The sequence below is a fragment of the Sabethes cyaneus genome, chromosome 2 (assembly GCF_943734655.1).
Source record: "Sabethes cyaneus chromosome 2, idSabCyanKW18_F2, whole genome shotgun sequence".
Taxonomy (NCBI): Eukaryota; Metazoa; Arthropoda; class Insecta; order Diptera; family Culicidae; genus Sabethes; species Sabethes cyaneus.
In genome coordinates this window covers 168564828-168584046 of record NC_071354.1, presented here as the reverse complement: position 1 = coordinate 168584046, position 19219 = coordinate 168564828, and the positions used below count along the sequence as shown (strand labels likewise).

Below are 19219 nucleotides of genomic sequence, written 5' to 3'. Positions count from 1 at the left end.
ATGTTATAGTGTCTCTTATCTCTTAAAAGGACAGTTAAAAAAATAGACGCAAATAGACTAAAACGTTTTCCATAGATAAATCATTATGGGAAGTTTCTCTTCGTGTTTTCGATCGAATCGGAGTTGCTCTAGTTATTTGGTCGGTTGATTTCGTTGCATCGAATAATATAATTTGCCGTGTAATCAATGCAAATGTAAATAAAATAATACAAATTGTCCGATGCAAATTCAAAACAATTTTTACAGCTATTTTAACGCTTTGTAGTGGGTATAACAATGATATGACGATGATATCGACAGGCAGAGCCGCAAGAGAGTTTGTCTTCAATCACCTATTCGTTGGATATGAAGCGAGGCACAACGAGCTACTAGAAGACGTACCATTTAAATGTATGGGTCTGATAAACAATTCTTCATTCCAAAAGCAAGCATATGACCTGTCTATTTTAGAAAATACATCACGCCGCCTAAAAGTTGACTATCAAAATAACAAAAGTTGGTAGTTTATCGTGGATTGGGCAAAACACTAATGGATTCAAAAATATAAGCTAATTTCGTTACAAAAATACTATAACTTAACGTTACAAATGCATTTTTACTTTAGCTCGACTTCCAATTACCTTAGGTTAGCCCCAGCTCACGAATTAGTTCAGAAAGTCAAACTACATTCATAAGAACAGATCTGCTTTCATTCGCGACTTGGTTAAAAAATTTGAGACTAATATTGGAATGATCCACCGGATTATGCATGATTTGAAGACATACAAGACAGAAAGAGCAAAACAAACTCGAGAGTAGCACCTTTGTGCTACAACGAGGGCTACATGAATATTTTGATGGAGAATGAGACGATAGAGGATACGAGTGTTGCGAGGGCAAAATTCGTCGCGGAATATAGATGTTTTTGAACGAGGATGACTATTTGAAGCGCAAGCCTTAATTCTCAGGCCCTTCCGTCATGCTGAATTCTACAATATCCCAATTTTTACAGTTTAAAAAACTCAAATTTCTTAGTGTACCGAGATAGTACTGACTCAAGGAATGAATGAGTATAATTCAAACAAATCTTAGAAGGAAAAGAAGACTTCTATACACACAAGACGCTAATGACACGCGCAAGTTCTATGAGAAAATGCGGATGCACGATGCCTTGCAGGGACGAGGAGAGAAACCTTATTGTAAACGAGCACGAGGTGGTCGACAGCTGGAAGCAGTATTCACCTCTTGGGCATCGCATTGGCGATACTACACAAAAAGGCAGAACAGAAGTTAACCTAGAAGTGCCTACAAACGATAACAGTGTCCCGGTGCTCGATCTCGAAGGAATCCGTTGAGAAATCAGGTAGCTACAGATCAATAGAATCGCCAGAAAAGACCGGCTGCCGGTAGTACTCTACAAACACGGCAAGAAATCACTAGCAGCGGCACTTCACTGGATAATTCCAAGAATTTTGGAAAAAAAGAAAACCAACTATCGGAGAAAAGGATAGAAGGTGTAGTTTGTACCATCTAAAGAAAAGACAATCAACTCAATGGCGGTAATTACCGCGCGTGCTCTTCCAGACCTTGTATAAAGCTGACAATGTACAAAGCACTAATCAGAACGGTAACCTTCAACGGACTTGAAACTATAACTTTACTTACGGAAGATAAAAGTGTACTTGCTGTATTTGAACGAAAGGTGTTGCCAAACTATTTTTGGCGGAGTACAAACGGAGAGTGGCGGAAGCGGATGAACCGCGAGCTGGAGACACTTTATCAGCAATTAGGGAGGAGGAGACGTACAAAGTCAATAGAATCTTATAGTAAACGAGTTTCAGCTTGTGATCATCAACAATCTGTAATACTTGTTTCAAAAATGATTTTTTTTCGCACGTTCCTTTAGTTTTACCGTGAACGTGCGAAAAGAAAACGTGCGATGTATTTAGGAAATTGCAAAACACAGAGTATACGGTCCGTCATTATGGCTCGTAAAAAGCTGGATTGCCAAAATTATTGCAATGGTGTTCATGTAATACGGTAAGCCAATAACCGCCAACTTTCAATTCAGTGTCACATCGATATCCGCTAACCGCCATTTCTACCGAAAATTCATTTTCGACTTCAAATGGCGAATGGTTGCGCAGCGGTAAATGGTGATTTATTGCAAACCCATCTCTTCATACTATCATGATGTAATTTCGCGTCGATCGTCATGAATAAATACACTTTTTATAAGCTGTCAGTATCCTGTGATTTATCTGTCCATTTTAAATGCTGATTTAAATTAAAGTTATCGCAGATTTTTTTCTGTCGGGACGCTGATACTGTAGGGAAATTGGTAATGATACTTTTTCGTCACTAATTTATGAACCAGCTCTGCACATGAACAAGACTTAATTTTATTCAAAACACACTGACATGTTGAACATGCGAGGAAAGGAATGGCTCGATGGCGTATCTAACGCTTCTACGTTCGACTTCGCTTTCCGTACTTACGATTTTCTCAACTTTAATCGATTTTAATTATCTGATCAAAGAAGACGTTTTAATTTTAATTCTAAGTAACACAATTATCGAGCCACAAAACCAACCTTTCCATAGTTTTCGAACTTTTCAACAACCTGAATGAAGCAACCGATGTACCCTTTTACGGCGCCGTATTTGCAGGACCATAACATCATTTGCTGTTGCTTTGCTAACGGCCGTGCTTAGCTTATCGTTCGTCACATGGCTGCCATTTTGCTATAGTTTTTATACGGAAATATTGTTATTCAATCCACTGCAAAGTATAAATAACTAGATGCATGTACCCGCCGATAGTATGCAAAATCGTGAAGATGGTTATTGCTCGTCTACTCAAACGCAGTCAGACTTCTGAGTACCACGAACGTATTATCCTACATTAAATGCTTCTCAACTTTCGCGTCATTCAAAATCCAATTGAATAGACACAAAGTTATATTAATTGTATAACATCAAATCTTAAAAAATACCTACTGAAAGCGTTAAATTCAACAGTATTGATGTGATAGTATTCATTGAACACCTCATAGTAATGCAGGAAAAAATATGTCCGGTTGGTTCGTATGATACTGTGACACATTTTGTCGTTTCATTGCAGATTTGTGTTTTAAAGTACTTTTTCATCCAGCTTCACTTTTGATTCTTCGTAAAATTCTGTACCATCACCTATTACGTTGAAACGTCTATCATCTACATTTATATAAATGTCAATGTATGTATGATTGTATGTAGATTCCGCCATGGCTCTGGAATGCCTGGACCATTCTCAATCAAATTTGGCGTCCGTGTTTCTTGATAGAAGAAAGTCAGCGTATGGGAGAAGGATTCCTGACAACACTTTCTACGACCAACATAAAGTTATTGAGAACAAACGTGAAAATATCACGTCTCCGGTTATCGATCGAATACACGCATAAAACAATTTAATGCAAAAAACGGGACACCAGGCCTAAAACATTTTTTTGTTTTTTTTTTTTTCATTTTGTGAAACATCTAAATTTTAAGTAAGATCTTGAACTAAAACAACACAATACCTACCCAAGAGAACGCACTGTTGCGGTTGAAGCACAGCTCAACCGTTCCACTTAATTGGAAAAAACTGCACTTCAAATTAAAATGTCACGTTCCTAAATACTTACTATATCAACACCGATTGGTAATTCTACCTACACACATCATAAACGTAACTTTCACAAAGTTACATGTTTTTTTACTTCAAAATTTCCACCAAAAATTAAGGCTTCGTTACGTTTTTTTTTTCTCCAACGGGATTCATTTTAGTATCGTTTGCCTCCCATTCAAAGGATTCGGAGGGCTTTTGCCAAAAAATCAAATTAATTTCCCGTTCACTCCACCGACAAACTGTAATGCGATCACGGTGCTCCGAGCTTTCGGGGCCCGAGCCCGAGATCGGGGGAGCGATCCGGTGTGTTTCGGTGAGCGCAACACGCAAATTGGGAACATTATCTCCTACGAACAATAAATCACCAACGGTCACTTTTCAGTGCAAATACAACAAACTTTACATCGATCCTGACTTGGGGTAATTTCTCAGGCCCGACTTACTGCTCCCGCTAACACCTTGGCCGGAACTATCGTTACTAGTAGGAGCAGGATTTTCGGCAGATTGACGCTCATGGTACTCTTGGAAACACGGTACAATGCAGAGATTGGTCTGACATTCGGGGCAGTGGTACTTGGTTTTTCGTCGCAAAATGCGTCCATGAGCATCAATTGTGTTCCAGCAGAAGTTACAACCCAATGCTGGTCCCTCTCGCACTACCGGACAATGACTTGACCGCTGGCTGTCCAGCCCAGGGATATCCGCTGAACGAGAAGTTGTCTGAAATGATTATACAAAAGACTTTATCATAGGATGGTGACAATAATATATAGCTTACCAATGGAGATGATGCAGAACGAGATAGCTCTTCTCCTTTAACGCGAATTGCGCTATGAGGTGTGGCCAAATCGGCTAGTAGAGCTACAGAGCTACTCGTGGTAGTTGCGGTTGGGTTTGTTGCTGCAGTAGTGGTGGTAATAGATGAAGCGTTACTGCTATTGCTCGAAGCCGTATGGTGCTGCGGCAAAGATTCTCCTTCGGGAACAATAACCACTGTTGGGCTCATTGTTCGGTCAGACTGAAGATGGATCTGTGGGATGCTGGCGACTGCAGTTCCTTCGTCGTCTGAATCGGTTTTAACGGACGAAGGCGTTACGTAGTGTGTAGCGCCGCTACTGCTGGTAAGAAGAGTAAGCGGGGTTGAGCTTTGAACGGTAGTTATCGGATGAGAGAGCTGACGTTGTAACGAATAAGACGAAATCGCTTGGAACGTTTGATGCGTTCCGAGGGAACCGGCGGTTTGGCTAGGTAGCAGCGGATGGGAATGTTGTTTGACAAGGTAAGCTTGCTGTGGTACGCTCAGCAGATGTCCAGCGTGAGGCCTGTCGACACCCACGGATCGTATTTCCGGGGAAGCGCCAGTGGGTGCAGATGAAATGATCGGTTCTGAAATTTGCCGTTCGAAACGATGGTGTCCCGGAACTGCGAGCAAATTTGGCGAGTATACTGGTCCCCCATCCGGTGTGTCTAGATCGGATCCGTAGTGTTGTCCAGACGAAGATGAATCACTTTCTTTCTTGATTCGCTGCTGACGGATCAGCAGGCGGCCACGTTTGACTGCCGTCAGTGCGCTTCCCGATGACGACGATTCCACACTGGCCGACATCGTTGACGTGCCGCTCGTACTGCTAGATTGGCCGGATGTAAGACCAAGAGCAATCTTAGCCATTTCTGCAACTAACAATAAAAAAAATCAAATTGTTATTCGTTCTTAAAAAATAAGATTTATGGGATAGTTTCGGAGGCAATTTGTTTTATATTTGCATCCAAGCGCATTATGTATTTACAATAAGGTAAGTTAAAAGTGGATGTCCACAGGGCAGCGTTCCGTAGCATGTTTGATATATTTGCGCCAACGGCGTACTGAGAAATCTTAATAGTCTCTTCATATGGTGTTGTAGATGACTCCCGTCTTAATAGTTGGAATGTGCACATTATTTGAACTAATGCTGCAGCTACGTATGTTTACAGGTATATTTACAAATATCAATGAAGCTCGCTTTACTCAACGCTTTAAGGGGGGACCCTACTCTGGTAGACCGAAAAATAATAGATTTTCGTAAATTCTTTTTCAGTTGCTAGAATTATAGTTAAGTGTTGGAGTATTTTGGTTATATGTTAAGGTATATTTGAAGATATATTTTGTATTTTTTGGATACCAGAATAGTGATTATTATACTGGTGGCAGGTGGGCGCTTGAATACCCTCTAGAAAATAGTTTCTTACTGGCGGTACGTGCCGGGAACCAACGGATGATCGTAAAACGGATTTCAAGGATGATTTTGAAGCTATAGGTCAATAACTAAGTTTTACGTAGCGGTTTTTGAAAATTCGAAAAATTACCAAAATGGCGGCAATTTTTCCAAAAGAAAGGTGTTTTTTCATCAAAAATCACCGATTAAGAGCTCCTAAAAAATTGAAAAATTGAGATATCGAAAAACAGCTACGTAACAATTTAGATAATTCATTTCATTAGATAATTCATACACGTAAAAAGCAAAGCAAAGCCTAGGTGCTACATTCCGTAATCGAAACTTGACCTTCTGTTTTTATACGACAGACTTTGCAGTCAGTTGTTAGAGTGCAGGACAATAATTGCAGGGCCAGTTGCTACGATCCTATTGATTCTAACAGCCTCTCCCAGTTGAGATTCATACACGTACCGCCAGCTAAAAAAACATGGTTTCGGGGAAAACGCGTTCAAAGTTTCGTACAGCAATGGACTTCCCTTGAGGTTACTCCACAATATTCGCCGTAAGTTTAAGTAAGTAAGTAAGTAAAATCAGATATCAAAAAATCCTTTTGGCATGACATTTCTGAAGGTATAAGCGTCTCGAAAATGCAAAAAAAATTAAATTCGATTTTTTCGAGTTTCCAGAGTAGGGTCCCCCTTAATACTTCGAATTTACATTTACAGAAAAAGACGGAACGGAAGTTAACCTAAAAGTGCCCACAAACGATTAAAGCGCCACGGCTCCCGATCTCGAAGTGATTCGGCTAGAAATCAGCCAGCTGAAGAATAATAGATCCGCCGGAAAGGGCCGACTTGCAGCAGAACTCTACAAGAATGGCATAAAACCACTAGCCATTGTACTTCCCTGGATAATTTTGATCAACACCGGCAACAAGGTGATATTCTAGATTCGAGTTTTCACTCTCCTCCAAATCCTCCATAAATTTCGGAAGTACAACTGCCCACGCTATATATTTTCGTACATTTCAGGGCAGCATACGATATAGTCAAGCACAAACAATTATGAAAATGCACGAAAACGGTTTCCCGGATAGTGACGCGGCTAATCAAAGCTAGCCTGGAGTGAGTGATGTGCCCCGGACGCGTTTATAATTTATTGCGTTCGGGAATATTATTTAAGGGGGCATAGTACTTTTTCAAGTTTTAAAAACCGAATTTTTTTTTTAATCATTATTTTGAAAGATTAACGTTTTGACCATATGTGTTTGAAGTCATTTGGATGAATTGCAAAAATTGACAAAGTTACAGCTTTTTGTACCGCGCATGTCTGGAGCGTTTACACAGCGAATAAAAACTTCAACGCCGTTTTCTCGAAACCAGCTTTGAAAATCGGTACCATAAATAGCTCAAGAACGGCTCAAGCAATTCTCATAATTCTGTTTTTGTTTTGAAGCCACCAAATTGTCTAGTGTTTGACCCATCCTTTTATCGATGTTGCAATTTTTGTATTTTTAGAAATGTTTGAAGTCAATTTTTTCGACTAAAAACCTTACTTTTATATGTTTGAATTTCCACCATTTTGTTATGGTTCGAATTTTAAAAAAAGGATGGGTCAAACACAAGATAATTGAATATACTTTTATGTCGTTTTGGAATTTTTCAATTCGGATAAGCCCCCAGCGCCAATCCATGGTACCAAGTCATGTTATTTTTGAATGACTATCTTGAAGGAGCCGTAAGTGAAAGGGGAAGGGGGATAAATGAAAGGGGTTCCCATATGAAAACAAAATTGTAAACATTAGTATAAAATGCAATGTTTTGTATGCAAAAAACCCGATTCGATTGGCCTTTCGCATTATCGAGATAAAAATATTTGAAATAAGGCAAAAATTATGGTGTAAAAAGTACTATGCCCCCTTAACATCGCTATCGAAGGTATGAATCGCGAGCAGCCAACTACTATCGACCTTGACATCATTAAAGCCTAGTCAAAAGTTAATATGGATGCATAGAACAACCTATAATTCGGGACTAGAGTGTCGCAAAAAAACCATAAATGACTGGATTGCAGCATTTTTATTCAATTTTAAGTTTCAGAGTATTACACAGTATGTCCCTTGCCAGATTATGGCCTTCTTTGCAAATTAATCAGTATAAATATAAGAGCCTATACTTGCCTGACACATCGCCACGCCCAGTTGCAAGGTAAAATTTTTGACAGGGAAGTTGCTACAAAACAATTTTCACGTAGGTCTCGTCGTCTATCAAAAAAACACATCCATTGAATTTTATCAAAACTTGCTCATACAAACACCTAGCACGCTTCTTAAGGGCCAAACAGAATGCTGTGTTAGTGCGCTAACGCGTCCGTTAGCGTTATTCTGAGTTTTCCCATGGGTTTACTGTCAGATTGACGCTGACGGATGCATTGACGCAGCATTCTGTTTGGGCCTTTAGCTATCAAATTCTGATTCAAATTCTGTAAGACCTATAGCCTTCTCGAACGAGGATATTGTGCGTGGTTTTCTACTTTTTAACGCACCTCAATAGCTTCATCCTCAGCTCTCGGTTCTTAGTTTCTGTTTACGTGAATGTCCTTTGTCGCCATTACACGCCTAGGTACTCTTTATAACCCTTCAGCACATTACGCGCTGTTGATTTGGACATTTATAGCACTTAGCTAACCTCCCAGTTGGCTTAGAGGTATGACGCTGGTCTAATAAGCCAGTCGTCGTATGTTCGAATCTCGACTGGGAGAGGCTGTTAGAGTCAATAAGCTCGTAGCAACTGGCCCTGCAATTGTCCTGCACTCTAACAGCTGGCTGCAAAGTCTGTCGTATAAAAACAGAAGGTCCAGTTTCGATTACGGAATGTAGCACCTAGGCTTTATGGTGAATGACCAACTGTTTAAAACCACATTAAACAACAACAACAACAACCTAGGCTTTGCTTTGCTTAGCAGACAATATTTTTTACGTCGTTCGAGTTTCATTCTGTACTGCTCCGCAACATTGTGGAATATGTTAACAAAACTTGCACCACCAGTTGTTCTTCATAAACATCTAAACAAAGTTATGTTAAATGGCTCCACTTCCTACCACAATAGGCGTGCCGGTGACGCATGAGGGACGTACAGAATTATTTTTAGTTAGATTTCATTTCTAAACCATTATAACTTAAGTATCGTAGAAAAAAAATTCTTTGCAGTTTTCTAGGAAAACAGAAGACCTCGACTTTTTAGATTTTGTTTTAGTTCATAAGTCTAATAACTATGCAGGCACGTAGAACGTGACCAAATAACACAGATATCTAAGATCCACCCAAACCTGTACAATACTTTTAAAAAAGCCAGCAGAAAACAGAAATTGAATGAACGGCTGTGTTCACTGCTGTAGAAAAAAGGATCGGTAGAACCTATGTTCTGGTAGCGATAATTGACTTGAGGGATAATTGACACCCTGAATTTTAAAGAATTTTGTATGGAAATATAAGTTGAAGAATACGGCCTTATTGGGCGTTCTGACATAACCACAGGTACTGTAAAGGTATTGTTTATTCGAAAAATAGAAACTTACTTTTAGTCAAAACTGATGATAAACTAAAACTAAATATTTGTTAGGTAACAAATAAAAACAAACAAAACCATCGTTTCAACCACGAATACTGAAACTTCAGTTTAACCCCACCTTCCGGACTACAATGGTTTGAGTCGAAAAATTCAAAAGTAACGACGCAATCAACCAGAATTAGCGGGTGAAGGTTTGCACTCTTACGTGTAGCACTCGCTACTACGAAATTTGGCGTTCATAGCAAAACAATGTCTAAATCCAGACGAATCGTGATTGTAAAAAAGTGCCAACAATTATTTGAACATTTTGAAGTATATTAGACAATATTGAAATCTGTTATTTTTTCATACTTATTTTTGGATTGGATGACACATATCAAAATAATTAGAAAGTTTAGCAGTTATTTTTGCTGAACTATATGCAGAAAAGTTCTTTCGTTTTTGTCGTCCATAGAAAGGCACCGCTGCAACTACTTTTGATTCATTTTTATTTTCTTTAAATTAATTTTTTATTATTCACATAAGTAAATACTTGCTTTTTTCACGAGTACGTGCGTGCATAAGTATTTTACATTTTCCATTTTTGCTCACATTTTTAAGTAAGTTTACGGTGTCATTACGCTTTCATTTACTTTTAACTTATGCTTACGAAGATAATATTTACTATACATACCTAGTTATTATTTCAGTTTACTTTTTGATAATTTCCTTTTATTTGCAAGTTTTTCTGTGTGTATGTGTATTTTTCAGCTATTGATATTTACCACCTTATGTACTATATTTATTTAACTTTTTCCATCGCTCCTTCGTCCTCTACAGGAGGTTGCATTAAACATATTCAATTACACCATCCATCTCATTGACATTAAAGATTTAGCTTTTTTTATTAATTTAATTTAATATACACATGTATTTAAATTGCTAGAAAAGAGTTAACAAAAATACTATTTTTACTACATTTTTTTGTGTGTGAAACAATACTTGTTTCCCTTTTTTGCGGTTTTCTGCATTTACCTACACGATTCAGCTGCGGCATCGCATCAGAAAAGGAAACTGATTCACCATATATTGTGTAGCTGTTTTTGCTCAGATTTTGTTTCTTAGTTAAAAGCGCTCCTATCAGGAAGAGAACATGATCTCATTAACATTACATACCTATTTTTCTCACCACTGGACCCGTATTGGATACGAACCGCATTTTAGAAAAATTATGCGCGGAATGCGATAGTCTCTATCCACATCTGGGGTCTGCCTCACGGCGTTATTATTAATGGGTATGAGTGTTTTTGTTTTTGTCATAGATGTTCTAAAATTAGTGATTATGAAAAGGTACTTTATTAAACTTTTTGATAGCTGTGATGATGTAGATTACGCACACGTCTAGCGTAAGGAATCTTTACCATATGTTGCTACAAATTAAGGATGCGAGTGTTATATGTACACCAATATCGGTCGCTTTCTAACTCGCAGAAATACGTGTTTGCGTTGGTTGTTAGTGGATATCAAAGGTAGAAGAGAAATTTCTGCTTATATTAGAAAACTAACGATAGAAACAATTAATCAACAGCCTGATAATAAATATTTTTTAGGTATTTCAATTATTGCACAAGTCAATTTTTAAGGATTTTTAGAAACAAAATTAGTACACATTATTCCCAAATAGATTTTTTTTCTTTTTGACTCTTCCATAAACAACTTACGAAACACGATTTCCCACGCTAAAACATATTTAAAGAAAGTTTTTGGAATATGAACCTAAAGCGCGGCCGGGTTGGAATCTAAAAACAAACGCAACTCAATATCACTGGGCTTGCTCATGCAACTTCTTGTGCAGAATATTCTACCGCTGCTGAACCTTTGTTACGCTACATAGTTTGCGCCTGATTATTATTTTCTAGTTAATGTATTGCTGGCGATACAAACCACTACCTTAAGATAGCTATACCCGGTTAGAATAGAGAGAAATGTTTGCCCATTTCTTCTATCTTTTGCGTAACCGATTATACACATGACAGTAATAAATATGGCATATAAATATTCATAAAATCATCACTTGTGATGTTATTAAGCGATTCTTGCCAGCCGTGTGTTTCTGTTGATTATTTCTTACCGTGTCTGCTATGGTTTTTTGTGAATGAATTTCATTAGCGTGTGTAATGGGTTTCTACGGATTTTACATTTTCGTTTCGATTAAAAATGTATCTTTGTCGATTCATTATCACGTGAACTCTGGTTCATCTCTAAGTACGCCTGGGCTGTAAGTAATACATGAGCGAAGAAGTGTTTTGCATAAAAATAAAAGAAATTTCACGTTTACTTATTTCAGTAGTAAACCTTCATTTAGAATGATAGTATACCCAACACTTTTAGGTAAAACGGTAAACAAATTGTGATAAATCCGAACAACTGTATGCCTCTCATAAAGTACGTAAGTTTGCATATCATAAAAGTGCCCGAACTAAAAAGGCAAACGTGCAAAATAATGAGTCTTAGCATATAGATTTTGAACATTTGGAACGATTGTAAAAGTTTTGCCGATGAGCAAAGTATACGAAAAAAATCAAATAAATAACGAACAGAAAACACACTAACTAAATACAGTTTACCAAGTCAACTGACTGATCTTGCAAAACTGGAACCTTCAATTCCAGTCGTACGACAGATCACAGAGAAGCTTACACAAGCTCTACCCCTGCGCTACTTACAGCCTACGCTACTTTATCGCCTTACATCGAATTAAAGTTCAAACCCTGCAAATTAACGGCTCCGGTGTTCATGTTAACAGTGGTTGCATCCGGATACCGCTGTCGAGACATTTGATGGATTCCAGCCGCCGCTGCCGTCGTAAAATCGACATGTCTTGTGTCAAGGAATCCCATCACTCCCATGGGATGAGCATGTGGAGGACACATGAGTGGAGTTGCAGAAGACGCCGCCACCGCAGCAGCTGCTGCGGCTGCTGCCGCTGCATTTGCGTTTTCACTCGTTGTTTGGTGTTGAGTTTGTTGCTGCTGTTGTTGCTGTTGCTGCTGCTGTTGCTGTTGCTGCTGCTGAGCTTGCTGTTGCTGTTGAGCGGCCTGCTGCTGTTGTTGTGCGGCCGCTTGCTGTTGGGCTTGCTGTTGCTGTTGTTGCTGTTGTTGATGCTGTTGCAGAGACATGTTCAAAGCGGGAGACGAGAGTGATGTATCGTAGTGCTCCAAAGAAGCATTTTCATCCCCAGTAGGAGTTGACGAAGGGGGAGGTGAAATGTTCGGTTCTAACTTTATCCGACTCTTTATACTAGGCCTGCTGATTGGGTATCCGCGTTTCTTATACTCTAACCACAGTGTTCGATTATTCACACCGTATAGACGAGCTGCCTTACAAAAACCAATTCCTCCGAACCGAACCGCTTCAAGTGCTCGTAGAAAGTTTTCATCGCCTTGAGGATTGACAGATCTTTTCCGTTTAACTGGCTGGATTGTTGTTGTCCCGCTTGTGCTGGTTGTTCCGATTGGAGATTGATTCGCGTTGGTCGCTTGACTATACACACTATGGACCATAGCAGCTGCTGCCGCCGATTCATTGCCACCCTGTGGCGACGTAGGTGTTGAGATGTTGGACGAACTATAGCTATTGACCATATTGTTTGGATTTACAGAGATGATCTGGGGCGAGAATGGATGCTGGTAAATTTGAACAGGAGTCGTCGGCTGTGGTGTTGGTGCGTTCGAGTTGTTTGTTGACGCATTGGATAAAGGATTACTACTGTTGCTATTGTTGTTACCACTGTTGGCAGCATTATTCAGTGATTGACTATCACTTTGCTGCTGTTGCTGCTGTGCCTGATGATGTTGGGCAGCGGCGGCTGCTGCTGCAGCAGCTGCCGCTTGTTGCTGTTGTTGACTAGCTGCCGCCGCTGCTTGAGCGGCTTGCTGTTGTTGCTGGTGATGATGCTGCTGGGCGGCTGCATGCTGCTGCGCTTGAGCTTGTGCCTGATGTTGCTGTAGACCCAAGCTTGTCTGACACGATGCGATACCAAACCTCGAGTAATTTGTATCGATTACCGTCCATTGCCCACCTGGGAACGGGAAAGAAGGAACAAGAGAGCTTGATTATTATTCGTTTTCTTTTAATTACAGAACAATACATCGTTGTGTCAAGTTCTAGAAAGCGCCAGTAGATACCATTCTTTAGTAGCAGAATTTATTGAATACTGCTAGAAAATTGCAGTAAAAATAGTTTTAAAAACAAAACTTTTCAAAAATTCAACTTAGAAGTTCAATGCTAAGTGTGCCATCTAACCCTATCTGTATCACTTTTTAAACAAAAAACTTTTATAGAAATTGAGAAAAGCTGAGTGATGCCAACTTCATTTGTAGATACTGCTCACATTGGTTGCACTGTGCGATTATTGCAAATGTCTATCTCGGTGTATCCGATCGCGGAAACTAACATCTTGTAAGTTGGAAATAAGGGGAAAATACATTATTTCACAATAGTTACGTACAATAATCGCTGAAATAATTAACAAGCGATCAAGAAATAAAAGAAACTAACGGTAGTTTAAAGCATGCAATTGCATCAATTATTCGCGCAAGTTCTGCAAGACACTTTGCTGTTTTCTGTGAACCACTGTTGTATCTCATCGCCTTACTAAGCTGAAGTTGGAGAATATCAACGTTCTTTAAATAAATCAAATAAAAGGAAAAAACAAATAAAAACCGAGCTCTCTTTCTGTCTAACTTCCGCTCCCGCTCCCGGGCCAACTCTGGGGTTGCGGAATATGGCCATGACAAGGTTGCATAGATGGATGTGGCAGCTTCCTTTTCAACCGTAGCGCAATTAAAGATTAATGAAAACTCGAAACTTAATACTTTTTCTACGTTAGTCTGGACTGAAAGACGGACCTAAAACAAAATTCGTGCGCCCCAAGGGGAGCTAAATCAGATGGCGCCAATGATGAGAATTGTATGATGAAGTGAATTTTGGAGGCCGGTATGTGTGAATTTTACGTGAAAAAGCGAAAAAAAATATATTCTCGTTTTTGAAGATGAAATGAGCTTGTTGAATTGTTCAGTGAATTTTTTGATGGGCCATTGAAATGAATCATTTGAAATAGTGTGATGCACAATGATAGGTTACATTCAAGATAGATGCAGTAATTTGGAAAACGAATATTTATGGATCGATGGATAGAAGCGCATTAATTATTGTTGCATTTTTAAAAATCATTACATAGGCATTCGACACATACACATTATCAGGTTACCTTTATCATATTGACAAAATTAGCTTCATATGGAATTGGATTGCAGGAACTGCAGTTTCATTCTTATTATTTATTCGTTTTATAACTATATTCTATATTGAACGCCAAGATACTCTCTCAATTATCTTATTCTCATCTCATTCCTAATATGAATCTAATCTATTAATACAGAACAATAAATTTTCGGTTACGAACCTAATAAGGGCTATTTCAACGACCCTCCCTTTATCTGATTTTCCGTTCTTTACACTTCCCCTCTTGTCCCGCCATATAAATACTATAAAACACTTGAGTACTACTTTCTTCTACCGTTTCCTTCATTACCGTTATAAAAAAAATACCTGGCTTCTTTGTGATTCTTGATGAATTCAAAATTAATTTCAAAATAAACGGAAAAGTCTGTAGAATAGGAATTTAAAATATAGAAATGAAATAAAATAAGAATTTTACAACCGCAGTTCGCGGTGTGGCAGGTGACGAAAAAAGGTCCTTCAGCAAATAATTTCAAATGATGCTTGACTAAACTTAAAGTTTCGATGCAAAAGAAAAATATATTTATAAGGACTCCGATGGTATGATAGTAGTTATTGTAGAAATACTGATCTATGCATCTTTGTATACCGATAAGAGTGTGGTAAAATGGTTATCAAAACTGAACCAGACGCAGACGATAGCGGAATTATAAAAAATAATTCTTTTGACATCATGGAATTAAATCTTGCCCATCGGCATTTGAAGATATGGAGATAAACGACTTTTTTCCAATAAATTCACCACGGTGGTACAATGACAATGGCGTTATTGTGGAGGTGTTCGACCTATAACCTATAGCTAAAGCCCGTTGAGGAATACTAGAGGAACTGGAAAATAAAAGTATAATTGCAAACGACCGAAGAAATTCAAGACAGAACAATGAAATGAGCGCGGAAAAACTTCGAGCAATGGACCATGGTAAAAAGTAAGGCTAAAACCATTGTCTTACAATAAAGGTAAAGTCGTATATCGGACTTCCAATACAATGAAAATTATCGTATATCCAATACAATGAAATTGTTAGCTCTATCTGAATTTTCGGGTCCGATTTTGTTCGTATTTAATTTTTATAGTTCAAAATTTATCCACTAGGTGATGTAAGTGACCATATTTAAATCTGTTTGTACTTGTCCGAATATAGGCTTTAGGCCCGTCACCCAATCTTAAATCTAATTATAAAATATAGGAACAGTCACACTAAAAATACATCATAAAAACATCACATTATAAAACAGACAATAAAAAACACTATTATAATTCTTCCCTAAAAAATAGCCTAAGCCTACCCGAATAAAAATGTATAGCGAAAAAACATTAAATTTCACTGTTACAAACATTGAAAAACTTCGAAAAACCACATTGAAACAGTGAAAATCTTTGTAAAAGTTACACTGAAGTTACCATGAATACCGCAATTTTCACAGTAAATTTTAATGGAAACCGCCAATTTTACAGCGAATAAGGGGGTGATTAAGTGATGTAACACTAAATTTTTCGGCTTTTTCCCATACAAATAAAAACCAAAAACAGTAAAATTTGTGGTACATTCACTATAAATTTTACACTGTTTTACAACGAAGTTACAATGAAATTTAAGGTGAGTTCTGCAAAAAAAAATTGTAGGCTTTCGGATTATTAGGACAAAATAAAACTGGCTGATTAATTACGGTATTTCATGTTTTTGAAAAGATATGACGACAATGAATTTGATAGGCTTCGAACTATTATGATTTTCGAGCCGCATTCATCGCTCATATTAGGAAAGTATTAGAGGTCAGTACACCTACATAAACAAATTCCGCTCTTTCCCATTCACGCCTTATCTCAATCTGTTAGATTCTATCAACTCTTTGTTTCATTACTGTCTTCTATCGTTCCCTCTGTCAGTTGTAAAATCTACCGTTATAAAAACTTAATTATATGCCTGACACCTCATTCGATGTCAAGACGTAGAAACAACGAGGTCTAATCCACAGGAGCGGTGCCTTTCCCCGAACACCCGCGTTAAAAATCGCGGCTTATATGTTGACAGACGAACGAGTAAGTCGCAAGCGCCTGCATAGTGTCGTCGTCCCGTCAGTAAAACGAATTAGATCAAACTTCTGGCTCGTCGGTTTCTACAGTAGACGGAGGAAGAGACACAATTTGTGTCTACAAATAACTCAACCTGCCAAGGATTGGACCTTAGATAGATTATTTCCTGCTTCGAAACAATTTGCATTGTTGCCGAATTATATGAAAAATTTTCCAAGAACGGTACAGTTAAGTTACAGCATAAAGTGTTATAAACAGTAAAATTCATTGTAATCGTAAAGTTTTTACATTAATATGAAAAAATTTCTAAGAACGGTACAGTGAAGTTACAGCATAAAGTGTTGTAAACAGTAAAATTCATAGTAACCGTACTGTTTTTACATTAATATTCGTTATGCATTTCTACCCGGGTACGCTTAATCAGATCGGGCATCATATCAATGGTTATTACTTGTTGGAGTGCATTGAAAGCTTTCATGAAGCAGGTTGAAGTTGGCTCGCTATGCGAATAGTTTCTGGTCCACAGCGGTGGCTCGAAAGTTTTCCATCGTCGAAATATTGGTCGTAGCTAAACATGTTGAGAAAAGGTTACAAGGAATACAAGGTTCTTGTCTTCAGTAAGGTAGGTCAAATGGACACGTTTCATTCTATGATGGAATGGACAGTTTAACACAGTATTTAATCTTCAGATTGCGCTAGTATGCAATTTATTTCGATTTTATTTGATCATATATGAATATATTGGTTGTAGCAGAAGCTTGTCGCCATCGACAAGATAAATTAGATGGCTCAGGTATAATCAAGTCATATGTTTTCTCAAAATATATCAACTACTAGGCGACCCGGCAAACTTCGTACTGTAGGCATTGAACTGAACGTTACAAATTGTAAATTTCAGATGAGCTGAGAGAGATGTTGCTTTTTAGTAACAGGAGTGTTAAGCTTTGCAATTTTTTGAGAAGTTCAGCGTTTGGTGCAGTCGATTAAATACCGAGTTCTTAGAGAACGTCTATATCTAATTCTAACAACAACAAGGCCATTAGTAAGAAATGACAATCTGACAAATTTTCAGAATTTAATGTCCGCTACACGTTGGAAACATGTCGGTGAAAAAATTGGTTTGTCAATTTCCAACAGTCGTGTTGACATTATCTGATAGCATAATGTGCAATTAGTTTTGAATTATTTGTAATTCAGTATTGCCAATATCCATTTAAACATATTGACTAACAAAAGAGTTCTAACGACGGCAAAGTTTAACCGCAGCCACAGTACGTTGGGTATAGTACTGGAAGGAAATGAATACGTCAGTAGCGCCACCGGGCGAGTGGATTTTACACCAAAAGAATTAGCGTAGAATGGATCACGACTATTTGACAATTATGCCGAAGACAAAAGTCTTACATCTAGCCAATTTTCTAAGCTGCGATAAAAAATGAAACACCAATGCCGCCTAGCAACCAAATTCTGAACCAAACTATTTGCCATAAGTTTAACAAGACCTTGTTATCTATCTGTTCAACTTTTTCCAAGAGTAAGAACAATTTACACGAAAAGAACTTATACATTTAAGACAAAAAAGTTGATTATTCCCACATTAACGCCACTTTGCGCGCAAATCCTGTAAAATGTCACCCATGATTTTTGTTTGTTTAGATTCTAGTCACTTTAACACTTTTAGGTCATTCGTGGCTTCTGCGGGGTTGAGATTTGAACCTCGGTCCACGGCGTGAGAGGCGTGAATGGCTAACCAATACACCGGGACTGACCCCCATAATACCCATGATTTTAAAGATCTCGTATTCGCGAATAATTTTGTAGAAGCAAGCAAAGTTCTAGGCGGTTTGGATTTCGTAATAACAACGCCACAAACATGAATTGATCTACTTTTTCTATCAATTTTTACAACAACCCAGGCAGTAGCCATTCATAATTTTCTCATTTCATCCATTAAGTTATCTTTCTGAAACATTTACAAATTCGGAAATCCAAAACTGTGTAGGAATCGGGGTGGATGCAATATAAGTAGACGTCACCAACAAATACATGAATTTGACAATGTCAAAGCACTGCCGTAATATTGGCAATATACAAGGTGCATCCTACCAGTTAGATACGATAGAACTAGGCAGGTAACTGACGGTTCGAAAAAATCAAGCTCCAACTTTCAGCACATAGAAGATAACGGAAGATTGTATTGAAGTCCTATTTGGAAGCAAGATTAGTACTCAGATATTCGATTTTTCAGTTGCTTATAAACTATCTTTTTCATTCCACTATAGCTTTCTGAATTTCATCGATAAACGAAGAACTATAAAGCTTGTGACGACAAATAGTTCGAAACGGAATACAGGAATCATGAACACATAAGCTTCTGTATAAGAGATCCATGAAGTGTCGATCGAATTCTCAAAACAAGTTAGGAGAAAATTCCATTTCATTCTACTGCACTAAAGCGATGTTCATAGATACACGTATTTCGATTTCAACTTGTAACGTTCTTCAATGTGG

General features: G+C 38.1%; 1 protein-coding gene across 5 annotated transcripts in view; it reads right to left on the bottom strand.

The window, feature by feature from the left end:
• Positions 1-1559: 1559 nt before the first annotated feature.
• Positions 1560-19219, bottom strand: part of LOC128733411 (ras-interacting protein RIP3) — a 54959-nt gene continuing 37299 nt past the window's right edge. For 3 of the 5 annotated variants that reach the window (XM_053826979.1, XM_053826980.1, XM_053826981.1), the window contains one exon: positions 9928-13450. In XM_053826979.1, coding sequence (XP_053682954.1) covers positions 12117-13450 — 1334 coding nt within the window. In that variant the 3' untranslated portion in view covers positions 9928-12116. Of the gene's footprint in view, positions 4349-4406; positions 5306-9927; positions 13451-19219 lie in introns of those variants that run through there. The other 2 variants (XM_053826982.1, XM_053826983.1) reach the window with 2 other exon arrangements.